The 17,684-nt window shown below is 39.0% G+C and overlaps 1 protein-coding gene across 11 annotated transcripts in view; it reads left to right on the forward strand.

Moving 5' to 3' along the window:
- CPLANE1 (ciliogenesis and planar polarity effector complex subunit 1) overlaps positions 1 to 17,684 on the forward strand; it is a 109,840-nt gene that overhangs the window by 80,567 nt on the left and 11,589 nt on the right. For 8 of the 11 annotated variants that reach the window (XM_070774745.1, XM_019983044.2, XM_070774748.1 and 5 more), the window contains 7 exons: positions 5,622 to 5,744; positions 9,728 to 9,758; positions 10,266 to 10,397; positions 12,895 to 13,060; positions 14,911 to 14,969; positions 15,617 to 15,778; positions 16,807 to 16,934. In XM_070774745.1, coding sequence (XP_070630846.1) covers positions 5,622 to 5,744; positions 9,728 to 9,758; positions 10,266 to 10,397; positions 12,895 to 13,060; positions 14,911 to 14,969; positions 15,617 to 15,778; positions 16,807 to 16,934 — 801 coding nt within the window. Of the gene's footprint in view, positions 1 to 5,621; positions 5,745 to 9,727; positions 9,759 to 10,265; positions 10,398 to 12,894; positions 13,061 to 14,910; positions 14,970 to 15,616; positions 15,779 to 16,806; positions 16,935 to 17,684 lie in introns of those variants that run through there. The other 3 variants (XM_070774747.1, XR_011562446.1, XR_011562447.1) reach the window with 3 other exon arrangements.

Genomic DNA, 17,684 nt, shown 5'->3' on the forward strand with positions numbered 1-17,684 from the left:
TCCTGGCTTGGAGAAGTTTGAGCATTACTTTGCTAGCGTGTGAGATGAGTACAATTGTGTGGTAGTTTGAACATACTTTGGCATTGGCTTTCTTTGGGATTGGAATGAAAACTGACCTTTTCCAGTCCTGTGGCCACTGCTGAGTTTTCCAAATTTGCTGGCATATTCAGTGCAGCACTTTCCCAGCATCATCTTTTAGGATTTGAAATAGCTCAACTGGAATTCCATCACCTCCACTAGCTTTGTTCGTAGTGATGTTCCTAAGGCCCACTTGACTTCACATTCCTGGATGTCTGGCTCCAGGTGAGTGATCACATCATCGTGGTTATCTGGGTCATGAAGATCTTTTTTGTACAGTTCTCTGTGTATTCTTGCCACCTCTTCTTAATATCTTCTTCTTCTGTTAGGTCCATATCATTTCTGTCCTTCATTGTGTCCATCTTTGCATGAAATATTCCCTTGGTATCTCTATAATTTTCTTGAAGCGATCTCTAGTCTTTCCCATTTTATTGTTTTCCTCTATTTTTTTGCATTGATCACTGAGGAAGGCTTTCTTATCTCTCCTTGCTGTTCTTTGGAACTCTGTATTCAAATGGATGTATCTTTCCTTTTCTCCTTTGTCTTTAGCTTCTCTTCTTTTCTCAGCAATTTGTAACACCTCCTCAGACAACCATTTTGCCTTTTTGCATTCCTTTTTCTTGGGAATGGTCTTGATCACTGCCTCCTGTACAGTGTCACAAACCTCTGTCCATAGTTCTTCAGGCACTCTGTCTATCAGATCTAATCCCTTGAATCTATTTGTCATTTTCATTGTATAATCGTAAGGGATTTGATTTAGGTCATACCTGAATGGTCTAGTGGTTTTCCCTACTTTCTTTAAGTCTGAATTTGGCAATCAGGAGTTCATGATCTGAGCCACAGTCAGCTCCCGGTCTTGTTTTTGCTGACTGTATAAAGCTTCTCCATCTTTGACTGCAAAGAATATTATCAATCTGATTTTAGTATTGACCATCTGGTGATGTCCATGTGTAGAGTCTTCCCTTGTGTTGTTGGAAGAGTGTGTTTGCTATGACTAGTGTATTCTCTTGGCAAAACTCTTGTTAGCCTTTGACCTGCTTCGTTTTGTACTCCAAGGCCAGATTTGCCTGATTCTCCAGGTATCTTTTGACTTCCTACTTTTGCATTCCAGTTCCCTATAATGAAAAGAACATCTTTTTTGGGTATTAGTTCTAGAAGGTCTTATAGGTCTTCATAGAACCGTTCAACTTCGGCTTCTTCAGCGTTACTGGTCGGGGCATAGACTTGAATTACTATGATATTGAATGGTTTGCCTTGGAAATGAACAGAGATCATTTCTGTTGTTTTTGAGATTGCATCCAAGTACCTCATTTTGGACTCTTTTGTTGACTATGATGGCTACTCCATTTCTTCTAAGGGATTCTTGCCCACAGTAGTAAATATAATGGTCATCTGAGTTAAATTCACCCATTCCAAAAAGCTGGCTTAAAACTCAACATTCAGAAAACTGAGATCATGGCATCTGGTCCCATCACTTCATGGCAAATTGATGGGGAAACAATGGAAACAGTGAGAGACCTTATTTTTGGGGGCTCCAAAATCACTGCAGATGGTGACTGCAGCCAGGAAATTAAAAGACACTTGCTCCTTGGAAGAAAAGTTAGGACCAGCCTAGACAGCATATTAAAAAGCAGAGATATTACTTTGCCAACAAAGGTCCGTCTAGTCAAAGCTCTGGTTTTTCCAGTAGTCACGTATGTATGTGAGAGTTGGACTATAAAGAAAGCTGAGCACTGAAGAACTGATGCTTTTGAACTGTGGTGCCGTGAAGACTCTTGAGAGTCCCTTGCACTGCAAGAAGATCCAACCAGTCCATCCCAAAGGAGATCAGTCCTGGGTGTTCATTGGAAGAACTGATGTTGAAGCTGAAACTCCAATACTTTGGCCACCTCATGCAACGAGTTGACTCATTGGAAAAGACCCTAATGCTGGGAAGGATTGGGGGCAGGAGAAGAAGGGGATGACAGAGGATGAGATGGCTGGATGGCATCACCTACTCAATGGACATGGGTTTGTGTAGACTCCGGGAGTTGGTGATGGACAGGGAGGCCTGGCGTGCTGCGATTCATGGGGTCACAAAGAGTTGGACACGACTGAGCAACTGAACTGAACTGAACTGATGTTGGGAAAGATTGAGGTCAGGAGGAGAAGGGGACGACAGAGGATGAGATGGTTGGATGGCATCACCGACTCGATGGACATGAGTTTGAGTAAGTTCCTGGAGTTAGTGATGGACAGGGAAGCCTGGCGTGCTGCAGTCCATGGAGTCGCAAAGAGTTGGACACGATTGAGTGAAATATTATTAAGTAATGACTATCTTTATTCTCAATAATGTTGTTTAGGCTCAAAGTCAATTTTGTTGAATGTGTCCATTTCTGTTTGCTTTTGCCTGGTATATCTTTTTTGATACTTTTTATTAAAAATTTTAATGGTAAGTTTCAGGCATAGTTCAGTAGAAGACAAAATAGTATAATTAACCTTCATGTTCCCAACAATCACCTTTACAAGTATCAACCCATGGCCAGTCCTGTTTTATATATCCCACCCACTCTTTCTACCTTTTCCTGAATTATTTTAAAGCAAATTCCAGACAGCACATTATTTTATCCATAAATATTTTAACATTCTCTAAAAGACAAGGTCTATTTTAAAAATAGTAACAACATCATCACCTCTTTTTTTTAAAAAGTCTTGATACTGTCACGTACCTAATAAGTGTTCAGCTATTGCCAGTTGGCACATTTTAAAAAATAGTGTATTTGGTCCAGTTGGAGTCCAGATAAGGTCCATACATGGCATTTGGTTGATGGCTTATAATTCTCTTTTAATTTCTGGGTTCCTCTTTTTTTCTCTCTTTTTCCCCTTCTGGTTTATTGTTGAAGAAACTTGGTTGTTTGTCCTGAAGTATTTTTAAGGGTCTACATTTTGTTAATTGCGTCTCTGTGGTGTCATTTACGTTCTTCTGTTCCCTTTATTTCCTATCATTAGACATCCCTTTACTTTCAAGATGAGTGACTGTGTTATAGATGTGTTCAGCAAATATGGCTAGATTTCATTCTTCAAATAATTACATACTTTGTGTTTTAATTATAAGATATAAGCAGCTGTTTATTTTGATTACTGATACATTTGTGCTTGCTTCTATTATCTTATTTTGTGCTTCCTATTTACTCTCTCTTTTGTTTACTTTTTGTCCTTTTTTCTTTCCTTCTGTTGGATTGAGTTTTCTGTATCCACTCTTTCCCCCTCTATTTGTTCAGAAATTATACAGTCTATTTTTATTCCCTTAGGACATATTCTTCAATTTTCAACATTCAGAATTGAGTGTTGAGATGAATATATTTACCTCACAAGCAACATAAGGTCTTATGTTAGAGCTTTTAGCACTGGTATTCCAGGGGCTCAGTGGTAAAGAATCCGCCTGCTAATACAGGGGACACTGGAGATGCAGGTTCAATCCTTGGCCAGGAAGATCCCCTGGAGGAGGAAATGCCAACCCACTCTAGTATTGCTGCCTGGAAAATTTCTTGGACAGAGGAACCTGGCGTGCTGCAGTCCATGGGTTTGCAAAGATTTGCACATGACTCTGCACACATATACACATGCCTCTTCACATCTTCTCTGATACTGTTTTCTAATATTTCAGATCTGTACCTTGTTTTTAACCTGCCCACTTAGTCTCCTTTGTCTTTTATTTTTATATGTCTGTACTAATTTGAATTTATCAGCATGTTTGCCAGTTTATTTCCCCTCAGTTGCTTCTTTTTTTCAAAGACATTGTAAACTGAATGATGTACATATGTAAAAAATAAGTATATTAGACAAAAACACAGGTTTCATCAAATAATACTTGTCGTCATTCCCCAAGGTGCAGTCTGGCATTTTCTCTTTTGTGCGGTTATTGCCAGAGTTGCTCCTTGCATCCGCTTCGTTGAGGACTGTTTCCTTCCTCCTTCCTGTATTAGTTCTTTCAACTGGAGTCTGTCAGTAGCCAGCTCGCCCAGTCTTTGAGAATAGTTGTAATTTTACTGCAGTGTGTGAGATCAGAATGCTAGGTCGCTGCTTATCTTCCCTCAGTCTTTTAAGATATTATTGCATTTTTCCAGTGACATTTCTAATTGCTGAGTGTATAATACCCATGTGATGTCTAAATTGCTGTTGTTTTATCTCTGATCACTTTTACAGTTTTCATCTTTATTTTGGGTTTATTTTGCATGTTGAAACGGTGTGTCTAGGTGTATAATTCCTTTTATTTATTCTATATGGGAGTAGGGATGGCTTGTTAATTTGCAGTTTTAACACTGGGAAGTCTTACCTGGTTTCTTTTGGAGTACTGCTTTTTCTAAAGCTCTTGTTAGAGGTGTGCTGGGACTTCTCAGTCTACTCCCTGTCTCCTAACCACCCTCAGGGTCTCCCTTTGCTCTCAGTGATGTGCTCCAGGATATTTCCTCAGAACTCTTTCTCTTAGTCTACTCATTCTCTCTACTGCTGTGTCTTCTTTGCTGTAGGATTTTAATTTTGGTGACTACATTCTTAATGTCCAGAAGATTTCTTTCTTTTTCAAATCTCTCTGTTCTTTGGATGTACTGTCCTTTTCTTTTACTGTGGTTTCTATACCTTATTTTATCAGTTTAATCATTTTAGTAATATTTTATGCCCTTTCAGATTATTTTATTTTGTGTCTGCATATTTTCAATTGTCAGATGTGTATACTGATGCTCTGGGCTGCTTATTCTTTTGTGTGAGTTGTAATTTTTTATACAGAGCTTATTTAGGGGGTAGTTCTGCTAGGTTGTGTATGTTTTTCTTTGGCATGATTTTGTTATTTTCTTCTTGCTGTTACTGAAGTAGAAAAAAATGGGGACATGGTTTTATGATCATTTTTTTGGCTTGGAGTTGCTGTACCACATAGATAGTGTAAATTCAGATCCCACACCTGCCTGTAGTATAGCAAGACAGGGGTGGGTGTCTGTTTTCTGAGTTAACTTTTGTTTTTTTCCCATCCACTACCCAGGGAGATAAAAAAGTTTGCTGTTTCTCTAGGGCAGAATTTTTCTTATCCCCACTTTATGGACAGAATTGTCCTTCAGCGTTCTCACTTCCTCTCACTGTGTCTGTAGGAACCAGGTCTCCTGTTCCTCCTCGGGCTATACCAGCAGCATTGTCCATTTAGTGCCCAGATTTGAATTCCTTTTTATTTTACGACACCAGGAGACTTATTTTATTTACAAGTTTGATTGGTTGCGTATGCTTTTTTTTAATTCACCATTTCTTCTGTGTTTTATACAGGTAATGGGCCTATTCACTGCAGCTCCATCTGTTGTGTTTTCTGAAGTTGATAATAAATTTAGTAGTAGATAATAAATTTTCTTACTATGAGACAGTTTAAACTTAATACTGTATTAAATTATTTTATCATGCAGTAAGAAAGTTACCAGAATAATGTCTTTTCCATGTGATTTTTTTTCCCATTATCATTATTTTCTTTTTATTGTAATATATGTTCTCTGGATTAATGCACTTCCTGACTTATATGAATAAAGAAGATAAGAGGGACAAAGAAGAGATTTCAGTAACAGAAACTTACCCTCGCCAGAAGACCTTTGTGCTTCCTTCGGCTCATTCAGCCGTCAGCCTTTCCAGTGACCAGAATGTGTCTGCTCTTGGTATTGTTCTTAACTTTTTTTCCTTTACTCTTATTTTCCAAGATACTGTTACTGAAGAGTACTTACTTTACTGGGAATATAGTTGTGAAGGATTTGTGAAGCCATTGCAATATTCATAAGTTTCAGGGAAAAGAAAGTTAAAAATTGTGCCATGAACATGAAGTACTACATTATCGTGTCACTTTCATAAGATACTCTACAAGATGTGTTATGCTGCCGCTACTGTTAAGTCACTTCAGTCGTGTCTGACTCTGTGCGACCCCGTAGATGGCAGCCCACCAGGCTCCCCCGTCCGTGGGATTCTCCAGGCAAGAATACTGGAGTGGGTTGCCATTTCCTTCTCCAGTGCATGAAAGTGAAAAGTCAAAGTGAAACACTTAGTCGTGTCCAACTCTTATTGACCTCATGGACTGCAGCCCACCAGGCTCCTCCGTCCATGGGATTTTCCAGGAAAGAGTACTGGAGTGGGGTGCCATTGCCTTCTCCACAAGATGTGTCATATCTCTGTGTAATTCAGGCTTCTCTGTCCATGGGATTCTCCAGGCAAGCATACTAGAGTAGTTGCCATGCCCTCCTCCAGGGGATCTTCCCGACCCAGGGCTCAAACCCAAGTTGGGTTCTTTACCACGAGCGCCACCTGGAAAGCCCCGTTAAATACATAGCAACTGAAACATTACAGTATTACACTGGTATATAATACTATACTACTATACTGTTTGATTTGTATAAAAATTGAGGAATTAAAACTCTGTCAATTTTAAGAGTTTTGATTTGGAAACAAAATAATGACTGTGACTTTGTGGGCCTCTTCCACATGCCAGACATCACTGTTTTATGTGTGTTGACCCTGGTGTAAGCCTGACCTGTGATCTAGCTACCATTCTCCCATTTTACAGTTGAGAATATTGAGGCTTAGAGAAATTCAGGGCCATTGTTCATTCTATTTCTTTTAGAGCTGATAGTTCAAAATGCTATTCCTTAGTCTTAAGTGATATTTTGTGTCATAGTAATAGCAGGGCATACTACGTATCATAGTTGGAACTCTAATGGTGGCCTTGAAATACCTTTTTTGCCCTCAGATACTTATGGTCAATAAGGGTGATTTTATTGAATGCTTGCAATATGTTTTATTACCATTATTAAAGTTATATAAGCAGTTAGAAATGCTATTTTTAAATGGCATTGCTGTTATTTAAATAAAAACTATTAAGCTGTTTTTAAGCTTTGTATTTTTTCTCTAAACTCTTTCTAGATTCTGTTCATATTTCAGTCATCATCATATGGAGATAATCATTTTTATTCACTGAGTTGTTGTGAAGATTAATTACTGTATATAAAGCATTTAGCTGAGAATCTGTTTGATTCCTATAGGTTCTTGCTCACCAGTATCTTTCCTCTTATGGAAGGGAGAATTGAGAAATGTAGTTAAAGAGGCCTTAGTGGATTCTGATTGTATCTGAGAAGTTTAAACTACATTTGGTACTTGGGAATCACTGACAAATTTTGAGCAGGAGAGGTTTGGAAGAAGACTAGGATGGAGGTCTAGGTCAGTTAGTGAACTTTTAAATTAATGTGACCTGGGCAGTGATGAGGGTCTGGGCAGTGTTGTGGGAAAGGAGAAGAAATGAGACATTCTGAACAGGCAGCTGATGGCTTAAAGCTCAACATTCAGAAAACTAAGATCATGGCATCCGGTCCCATCACTTCATGGCGAATAGATGGGGAAACGTGGAAACAGTGGCAGACTTTATTTTCTCCAAAATCACTGCAGATGGTGATTGTAGTCATGAAATTAAAAGACCCTTACTGCTTGGAAGGAAGGTTATGACCAACCTAGAGAGCATATTAAAAAGCAGAGACATTACTTTGCCAACAAAGGTCCGTCTAGTCAAGGCTATGGTTTTTCCAGTGGTCATGTATGGATGTGAGCATTGGACTATAAAGAAAGCTGAGCGCAGAAGAATGGATGCTTTTAAACTGTGGTGTTGGAGAAGACTCTTGAGAGTCCCTTGGACTGCAAGGAAATCCAATCAGTCCATCCTAAAGGAGATCAGTCCTGGGTGTTCATTGGAAGGACTGATGTTGAATTTGAAACTCCAATACTTTGTCCACCTGATGTGAAGAGCTGACTCATTGGAAAAGACCCTGATGTTGGGAAAGATTGAGGGCAGGAGAAGGGGACGACAGAGGATGAGATGGCTGGATGGCATCACTGACTCCATGGACATGAGTTTGGGTAAAGTCTGGGAGTTGGTGATGGACTAGGAGCCTGGCATGCTGCGGTTCACGGTGTCGCAAAGAGTCGGAAATGACTGAGCGACTGAACTGAAACTGATACTCACTGACTAAGTGGATGGCATGGGTGGAGAAGGAGAACGCAAATGGCTGGTTAGCATTGTCAGACTAAGAGCAAGGATATCACCAGGTGTTAATGTCAAACTCTTAGAGCACCTTCAACCAGATGTAGCATTTCAGGTGATATTCATATCATATTTAGGACCTAGCTTTTGATAAGCAATTAGAGCTTGCTGAGAGGTTTAGGCTAAAAAACAGAAGAGCCTATTCCCTAATTATATAGTTAATATTGATGGAAAATGGGGAAATGCTTAGGACCAGCCTGAGAAATGTCATCCATCAGAGAGCAGGAGGAGCCCACCGTACCCAGTGAGGGAAGCGGATGAGCAGCCTCTGGTGAAGAGACTTTCAAGAAATAGTGAATCCCTGACAGTTTCACAGGCCACCAGAAAGTTAAGGAAGAAGACTGAGTTTTTTTGAGCACTTTAAGACCTATCTAATAAGTGAAGTCAATGATCAGGCTGAGTGCACTGTTTGGCACTTTTTCAAAAAGGAACTGTGACTGTCAAGGAATGAAGCTCATCTGTTGTGTGTGTTAGTAAATTATAAAGGCCATCCCAAAGAAAAAATCCAAGGTGGTTTGAAAATGAAGGATAGAATCTTCCTGTGTTACTACTTTTAAAAGTTGTCATTTGACTATAACACTTTTCTGCCTTTTGATAAAAGGAATCATTTTATCAAAATCGTTCATTTCTTAGATCTTTTATATCTGATTAGTCTATACTTAGGGTTTCCCTGGTGTCACGGGGTAGAGAGTCGGTCTGCTGCTACAGTAGATGCAGGCTCAATCCCTGGTCAGGAAGATTCCCAGGAGAAGGAAATGGCACCCCACTCCAGTATTCTTGCCTGGGAAATCCCATGGACAGAGGAGCCTGGGTGGGGGGTTACAGTTCTTGGGGTCAGACATGACTTAGCAACTATATAAACAAGTCTATACTTACACCATTATTGAAGAACTCACAAATGACCAGACTCAGAGACCAAAGATAATGTGAAATTCTTGATGTGAGGATTAAAAAACAAAAAATGTGCTTAAGAAAGCAAAATTATTTGATATTAAAAACATGGGGATGTCTCAGTCATAGAGGCAAGGTGGGTTTATCTTAGTATTAGAAAATCTTAAGGAAATATTTTTGAGAAGAGATGTCAGGACACTTTTCTCTCTGTTAACTCAGTTCTCTTTGAGGGTTAAACACAGAAAGCTGAAAAGGCTATGTTTTGCTCTAAAGACATGTTATTAATACTGGACAAGGTTTAAAAATCATCCTTTGAGTCATGTTCTTCCATGTAAAGGGCTTTGGGATTAAATTAGATGTTTTCTACACAGTATTCCCTTCAGATCATCAAAAGTTTTTTTGTTTTCTTTTCTTTTTAAAAAGTAAATCACACTCCAGTATTCTAAACCGTGTATGAAGCAAAGTAGATTATACCTCCTAACATGTATTGTTCAGAGTGCTCTGGATAGACAAGTAATCTTAAAATGTGGACACTATTCACCACCAAATATAGGTTTAAAAATATTTCAGTTTGTGGACATATAATTTCTAGATCAGGCTAATAATTTAAAATAGGAAAAAATAACTGACCTGAAATTTTAATTCATAGTAATGTTTCTTTTTTTTTTTAAGGTGTGAACAACAATGATGAATTATTTGAAAGGTAACTATCTTAATTCATAGTTTTACTTGCAGTTAGGTACAAATCATATGTTCTGGAAATTTTGTTGTTCACATGTATGTAAACTTTACACTAAATATTTTTTGTGGGTTAAAGGAATGTAATTCCCATTGGGAATGGGATCTTTTAAGAAACTGATGATTGTTATGTTGTATCTCACTGTTTTAGAGTAGGTAGGTAGAGTATCTGCTGCATTTTCTTTTACTGCATATGTATTAAATTGCAATAGGCAGGACAGATTAGAAGCTGTCTTCGAGGCCTTACGTTTGCTCCTTTGAGAGTACATATGAAGTTGTCAATTACTGATGATTATGCTTTTCCACTGAGGATTAATGAGATTAAAGCAATAGAATGAAATTAGTTATATGCTTATCATTTTTGTGTTCATTTATGCTCTTGAAGAGCGTAGTTTTAAATGCTTATTTTTGCTTAATGTAAGTAAGTTGTGGATACTGATTTATATTTCTCATATTGCATTTGGGAATGAAGTGCTTCGGTAGATCCACTCCAGATGAGTGAACTGACTGATATTGCAGACATTATCAATGACCTTATAACAAAAGATGGAGTTTCCAGTGAAGAGCTCGGCCTAACAGAGCAACAGGCTAGGAGCATCTCCAGGTAATCATTGAATAATTCATTTTTAACCTGTTTTAAATGATTATGGTTTAAGAGTATTAAAAAAAAATGACCATTTTTGGTGATTTTTTAGAAAACAGATTCAAAGCTTACATAGATTTTTTTTCTCTGTTAATAGATTTTGTGATGTTTATATGTCATTCCTCCCCTTCCTCCAACAATCATAGACTGGCTTCTGTAACTAATACAGCACGTCTGTATCCTGAGTTTTCTGAAGGTCTCATCGCTCTGAGTACAACATAAATATAATCCTGTTTCTTCTTAAAGTAATTAATAATTTAGTTCATAGTACTTTACCCTAGACATGAACCTTTAGAATACATTTTAAATAGCTTTTCTTGGAACATTATGTTAAAATGTTTTTCCTTGTTGCCTTTCCTGGGCCATGAACTGGTTTTTGATAGAATAAAGGCTGCCTCTTCTATTGATGCTTCCTTGGGATACATACACCTTTTGGCTTATTGATTCATTGGGGGTTGGTTGGGTAGGGTACTCTCTGCCTGGAGCATCCCAAGAGTCCAGACTCCCGAAGAAAAGCAGGTGTCTAGTGTGAAACCACACTGTCTCTGTCCATAACCCGTCTTCACGTTAGGATGGTGTCTTCTTCCCACGCTGCGTGTTTGAGTCGGCCCTGAACCGCTGTCTCACACCACCTTGTTTCTTGGGCCACTGTTAGTGCTGTTTGTGTAGAAGCCAGGATGGGATTAGATGTACAAAAGCTGTATCGAGAAAATTCCTGAGAGGAAGAAGATCAGAAGTGAGGCATCAGACCACACTGCAAGTCTGGCCCCTCCCTGTGGAGGAGAGAAGGCTGAGTCAGTTAAGTCCAGAGTACAGTGTGGTTCTAGGAAAGCTTCAGCTGGGTCAGTGGTGAGACATCAAGCCAGAGTCAACTTCAGAGGAGTCCTGTCTCTTATAGGTCAGGGCCATCCACAGCATCCCTGCCATGCTGCTCATTAGCTCAGGTTGGACCCTGGGAAGTACAGCCTGAGCAGGAACCTGAGGCCAGATCCGGGTCCAGGAGGGCTGCAGTTTAGAGGTCATCTCTGTGTAATAAGTTTTGGAAGTGATTGAGATGGTCCAGGAATAGATTGATGAAGAAATCCAGAACCTTTAGAAACATTCATATTGGTGGTGAGCAGAGAAGAAGGATGCCCAGTATAAGAGGCTGTGTTGTGTTTCGAGAGTGAGAAAAAGACCCAGGTAAGAGAGAGTTTAAAGCAGAAAGGAGAAGCCAGTTGTACCAGATACTATAGAGAAGTCCAGTAGGAGGAAGACTGAAGAGGCTCTTGGTGACCTGAGATTTTTGTCAGTGGATTTCAGGAGACAGGTTGGAGCAAATTGACTAGACATCAAAGCATATGACTGGAGTGGGTAGCCATTCCCTTCTCCAGGGGATCTTCCCAATCCAGAGATCCAACCCAGGTCTCCCACATTGCAGGCGGATTCTTTACCATCTGAGCCACCAGGAAAACCCAAAAGAATACTGGAGTGGGATGTCATGCCCTCCTCCAGGGGATCTTCCCAACCCAAGGACTGAACCCAGGTTTCCTGCATTGCAGACAGATTCTTTACTGTCTGAGCCACCAGGGAAGCCCATATGTATGCATGTATTCCCTCTCTCTGGAGCCTCTCTCCCACCCCTGCCCCCCCACCAACCCCGATTCCACCCCTCTGGGTCATCCCAGGGCACTGAGCTGAGCTCCCTGTGCTGTACAGCAGTCTCCCACCAGCTGTCCGACATACTCATGGTGGTGTGTATCCATCAGTGCTGCTTTCGCAATTCATCTTAATCTCTCCTTCCCCAGCTGTGTCCACAGGTCCATTCCCCACATTGGTACCTCTGTTCCTGACCTGCAAATATGTTCATCAGCACCATTTTTCTAGACTTCACATATATTCATTAATATACAATATTTGTTTCTCACTTTCTGACTTACTCTGTATGACAAGGCTCTGGATCCATTCACATCACTACAACTGACTCAATTCCTTTATATCTGACTGAGTAATATCCCATGGTGGAGAAGGCAATGGCACCCCACTCCAGTACTCTTGCCTGAAAAATCCCATGGATGGAGGAGCCTAGTAGGCTGCAGTCTATGGGGTCGCTAAGAGTCGGACACAACTGAGCGACTTGACTTTCACTTTTCACTTTCATGCATTGGAGAAGGAAATGGCAACCCTCTCCAGTGTTCTTGCCTGGAGAATCCCAGGGACAGGGGAGCCTGGTGGGCTGCCGTCTAAGGGGTCGCACAGTCGGACACGACTGAAGCGACTTAGCAGCAGTAGCAGCAGCAGCAATATCCCATTGTATGTATGTACCACATCTTCTTTATCCATTCATCTATCAGTGGACATTCAAGTTGCTTCCATGTCCTGGCAGTTGTAAATAGTGCTGCAGTGAACACTGGGGTACGTGTACTATCTCCATAACAAATTTAAAATCAAGTGATGCACTGCTGGTTAAATTTCTCAGGATGCAGCATCCCTCTGGTAGACGTCCACAAAGAACTGAGAAGGAGAGAAGAGAGATTCAAGTCTGGATGAAAAGAAAACGAAAAGAAAGAATGGCAGAGTACTTAAATCAGCTGGCAGAGAAGAGAGGGCAAGAACACGATCCTTTCTGCCCCAGGAATAACCCAGTAAGTCTGCAGTATCAAGGGTAATGGAATTATCACAGAATATGCATAACTTTTTCCTGGCAGGTATTCAAGAGAAGGATGAACATAATTCAGAATCATTTATTATTTGATAGAAAAGTCAGCATTTTACTTAAGTCAGGGAAAATTAAGAAATTACCTTAACAAAATGTAGCAAGGGACTGTAAACCATGTTTGATTAAACTGTCTTAAATATTTTTTCTCCATGAGGCTAATCATGGCTCTAACATTTTAACCATTGAATGAAGAGATCAAGGGATTGGGCGACCAACTGAAGTCACTCCCTTTCAATGAAAGTCAGTTGCAGTCGAACAACTTGATTATGTATGTAGTAAAGGCGTTTTAAAAATCAGTTTTCTCTCTGTAAGTTGTCTACAAGAAAACCTTTTTAAAGTATGGTCCAGTCGTGTGCCAACAGAGCAGTGGCACTTCTGTGTGTGTAAAGCTTTCCTTTAAACTGTCAGCTTTTGTTTACCGAGTCCTGACTATGGATATCACCATGGCTAGGTCAGAAGTGTTCTGCTTCAGAAGATGAAATAAGGCAGTATTACTTGGATGATTATATAACTATGAAAGTCACATTTACATTACATTTGGATTATAGTGTATCTTTTACTTTGTAATCTGAAATAAATATGATACTTTATTTTTTTCACCATCATTAGGGAAACACATTTTATAAAATAAGTGAATCTTCCAAGAAAGATTATCACATTTAAGCACCAAATGTGCAAAAGTAGGTGAACTATTACTTAATGTCATTTATTTACCTGTGTCTGGAGAAGGCATGCTAACACTAGACGACATTTTGTTGATAGCTCTGGAGACATGATAATGACCTTCAGAGCTTGAAGACCAGAATCTTACAGTGCGTGTGTATATGTGTATTCTTCCACCCCATGGAGGGTGAGTTCCCATATCACCCTCCCATCAGCCAAACAGATACCCCAGATGGTTAGAATTATATCCAAATTTAGAATAAATTAACTCTGAGGGTGTTGGGACTGTTTTGTTCTTAGACTTTGTGACATCTCCTTCAGTATTGCAGGTAAATTTTTAGTTTCTATTTGGGTAAAGATATGGAACTAGTGAGGGATTAATGTAATTTAAAATTTACATTTTTATTAGAAATCAATAAAACATTGCGTTTATTATTGACTACTATATAGGACCTTGAGAAAGTGAATTCACTTCTCTGTGTATGTTTTTATATACACAGTCATCCCTGTGAAAGGACTTACCCTCATTAGTAATTCAACAGTAACTCAGTATTTCGGAATAAGACATATTTATAGCTGATGTTGGCCAGTTTATCTTGTGTCGCATGCATTTTGAAGACTTTACAAGTCACAATAAACCTACTGTAGTAGGTTTCTGGCAAACATTTTAAAACATTAAAATGATGGTTTTGAATGCCTCACTCATTTCTGCTTTTATCAACCAAGCTCTTGGTGAGATTAATCACAAGACAGAGTACCAAGTATAGGTGTCTCCATCCTGAAATGTGCCTGTTCTCCATTTTAAGTTGCAGCTGATAAGGATCTCTCCTTTTGAGAAAATATATGAATTTAGCTGCTAAAATAGACTTTGTACTCTATTTATTAAATTGGATTTTATTTTAATTACATGATGCTTTAACATTTTCATGTTTTGGGCTGGAGTAGGCAAGATTCATCAAATATGACAATGTTTTATACTGTTCCTAAATAGCAAAATTATATTTTAGCTTCCTATTAAAATTTATTAGTAGAATTTTCATGTTTTCCGTGGATTGTAATGGTTTAATTATTTGAACTGAATGGTAATGAACTAACTGGTTATTTCTTGTGCAGTTTTACATGACTTCAAGGGAAATCAGGCTGAGACAAAAGATGAAGCATGAGAAAGACAGGTGAGTTTGGTAGTTACACCCTGATCATTCTCTCTCACTCACTCGAGACCATAGGTAATGCCTTAGGCATGCCAGTTTTCACAGTTTTTGTTGATAAATAGGAAAGTGTGGGAGATAACTGCAGGGAAAATAATTAGATTCCACTATCCTTTTTAGGAATTTGCTTTCAAATGTTGTTTATTCCATTCAATTTTTGTAACTTATTTCTGAAATCCCTCTCCCTCTCCCAATCCAAATACGTGTGTGCGTTTTTTAAGCACCCCACTGCTGCCTCTGCTAAGGTGCTTCAGTCATGTCCAACTCGGTGTGACCCCATAGACAGCAGCCCGCCAGGCTCCCCCATCCCTGGGATTCTCCAGGCAAGAACACCGGAGTGGGTTGCCATATCCTTCCCCAATGCATGAAAGTGAAAGGTGAAAGTGAAGTTGCTCAGTCGTGTCTGACTCTTAGCGACCCCATGGATTGCAGCCTACCAGGTGCCTTTAATAATACCTCCTAATGGTTTTCAGAAATCTGACATTTGAATTTGCATTGAACTGCATTGAAGAAAATCAGTACTAGGTGGTCTTCAAACACCATGTTCCCTCTAGAAATATGAAGTAAAAGGGACTCTCTTACTAAATGTTATTTAATTTTTTATTTTGAAGATTGCTACTCTCAGACCATTATAGTCGTCGAATCTCACAAGCATACACTCTGATGAATGAACTATTATCTGAATCAGTACAACTTCCAGCAGCTGCTCAGAAACTATTGCCTAACAGAAAAGCCCACATTCCCAGAAGGCAACTCTCTCCTTCTCCAAGAGGGTAAGACGAGGTCTGGCATGTCACTTGGGAAGATAACGCCAGGCGTGATAGTGTGGAGCGCCGATGTGACTCGGGTTCCATGTGTTCACTCTGAAATATGGTGATAAAGTGAAGGGGAACAGTGCCATCGTTAGTTTTCATCAGTTTATAGAATCACCAAGGAAAAGGACGAAAATGGCATTAAATATCTAATTAAAACGTAGCAAAGCACTTCTGAGTGCCTAATACAGTTTTTATATCCATTCAATCCTGTTTTCTTCCTTTCTGTAGTTTTTGTGACATTCCTTCTGTAATTTGCCTCCTAGCTGCTCTCCCTGTTTCTCCAGTTGGTTCCACTCTTGTAGGAAAACGATGGTCCTCATCAGCTCACTGCTTCTTCTGCTGTCCCCTCCGAGTTATTTGCCAATTCAGTTGTAGATACTGTCATGTTTCTTAAATTAATGACCTGCATTCAGTTTGGATATGAGTTCAGTAGGCAAGGATTAATTAAACATGGATGCTAAAGAAAAGCACCCAAGAGTAAAGTTTCTCATATGGCACACAAACACAAAATTTGTTAGTGACACATAAGGAGGAAATGAATTAGCAGTTTAATGTTGTTAAAAATTACCACCTTTGACAAAATAACTGATTAGGTTTGTAAACATGATCTCGTAACTTAAGAACCTAGAGGAAATGCTACCCAACGCAAACCTAGATGTAATCATACTACTTGTGTGTAATTTGAGGTGTAATCAAAATAGCAGAGATTCTCCTTGAATATTTCTTAGAATAATGCACACTATTTAATACATAAATAACTGGCAAATGTATACAGCCTTTGAAATGATTAGAGAGATAATAAAAACCAATTTCTTTGGGGAAAAAATGAGTAAACTTTGAAATATAAGTTACTATATACTAAATGACCACTGAGGTGCAGAATAAGCCAAGTCAAATGAATGTATTAATCTGAGCTGAAATTTGGATTTTTGAAATATATCACTGATAGAAGAGTCTAGAATATAATTATGTGATTTCTACTTCAGAGAGAATCGACATGGTCACAATTTCCCAATATACAGACCTGGAAAAGTCAGACATACATCCACCAAACCAAGTTATACCCAAAAGGGGAGACCTTTTGGGCAATCTCAAGGCTCACCTTGGCCACGTGGTAAGATTGAGAGCTTTCTTTTATCTTGTGTAATTTGGACCTATTCTTTCTTGGTTCCAGAGTTGTGTTTTCATTAGTGAAAAGTTTTAAATCTCAGTTAAAAGCAGTTCTCATTTCAACAGAATGCAAGAGACTGATGAAGATTTAGCTGTACTGGAATTTTGTTCTATTACTTTGAAATGAGAAGACCCTAGGAATCTACATAAACTAATGGCCTTTAATTCTGTGTGAGATGACTTATTCGGGAATCAGTTTCTTTGATGTGTCTGGTTAAAGATGTAGGCATTTTTACAATCAACTTCTAATAGATTACAGGATGGATATATCATAGAGGAGGAATAGAAGAGGCTCAGATGGAAATAATGTTTTTACCATTTTTGAATATTCTTTTCCATATTTAAACATATAACATCTGTTATTTACTTATTGGTGGGCTTCCCTGGTAGCTCAGCTGGTAAAGAATCTGCCTGCAATGCAGGAGACCTGGGTTCGATCCCTGGGTTGGTAAGATCCCCTGGAGAAGGGAAAGACTACCCACTCCAGTGTCCTGGCCTGGACTAGCCATCCTTTAATTAATTTTGCCATATTTGGGTTTTTGTTACTAAAGTAAAACATATTTATTTGTTTAAAAATGTATAATCATAGCTAACATGTAGTATAAATATGTACAGCTAAGACTGTATAATAATAACTAGTGAGCCAGGTTCTGTTTAATTATTAGAATTACAACTCTGTTATACTTTAATAAAA

The sequence above is a fragment of the Bos indicus genome, chromosome 20 (genome assembly GCF_029378745.1).
Source record: "Bos indicus isolate NIAB-ARS_2022 breed Sahiwal x Tharparkar chromosome 20, NIAB-ARS_B.indTharparkar_mat_pri_1.0, whole genome shotgun sequence".
NCBI lineage: Eukaryota > Metazoa > Chordata > Mammalia > Artiodactyla > Bovidae > Bos > Bos indicus.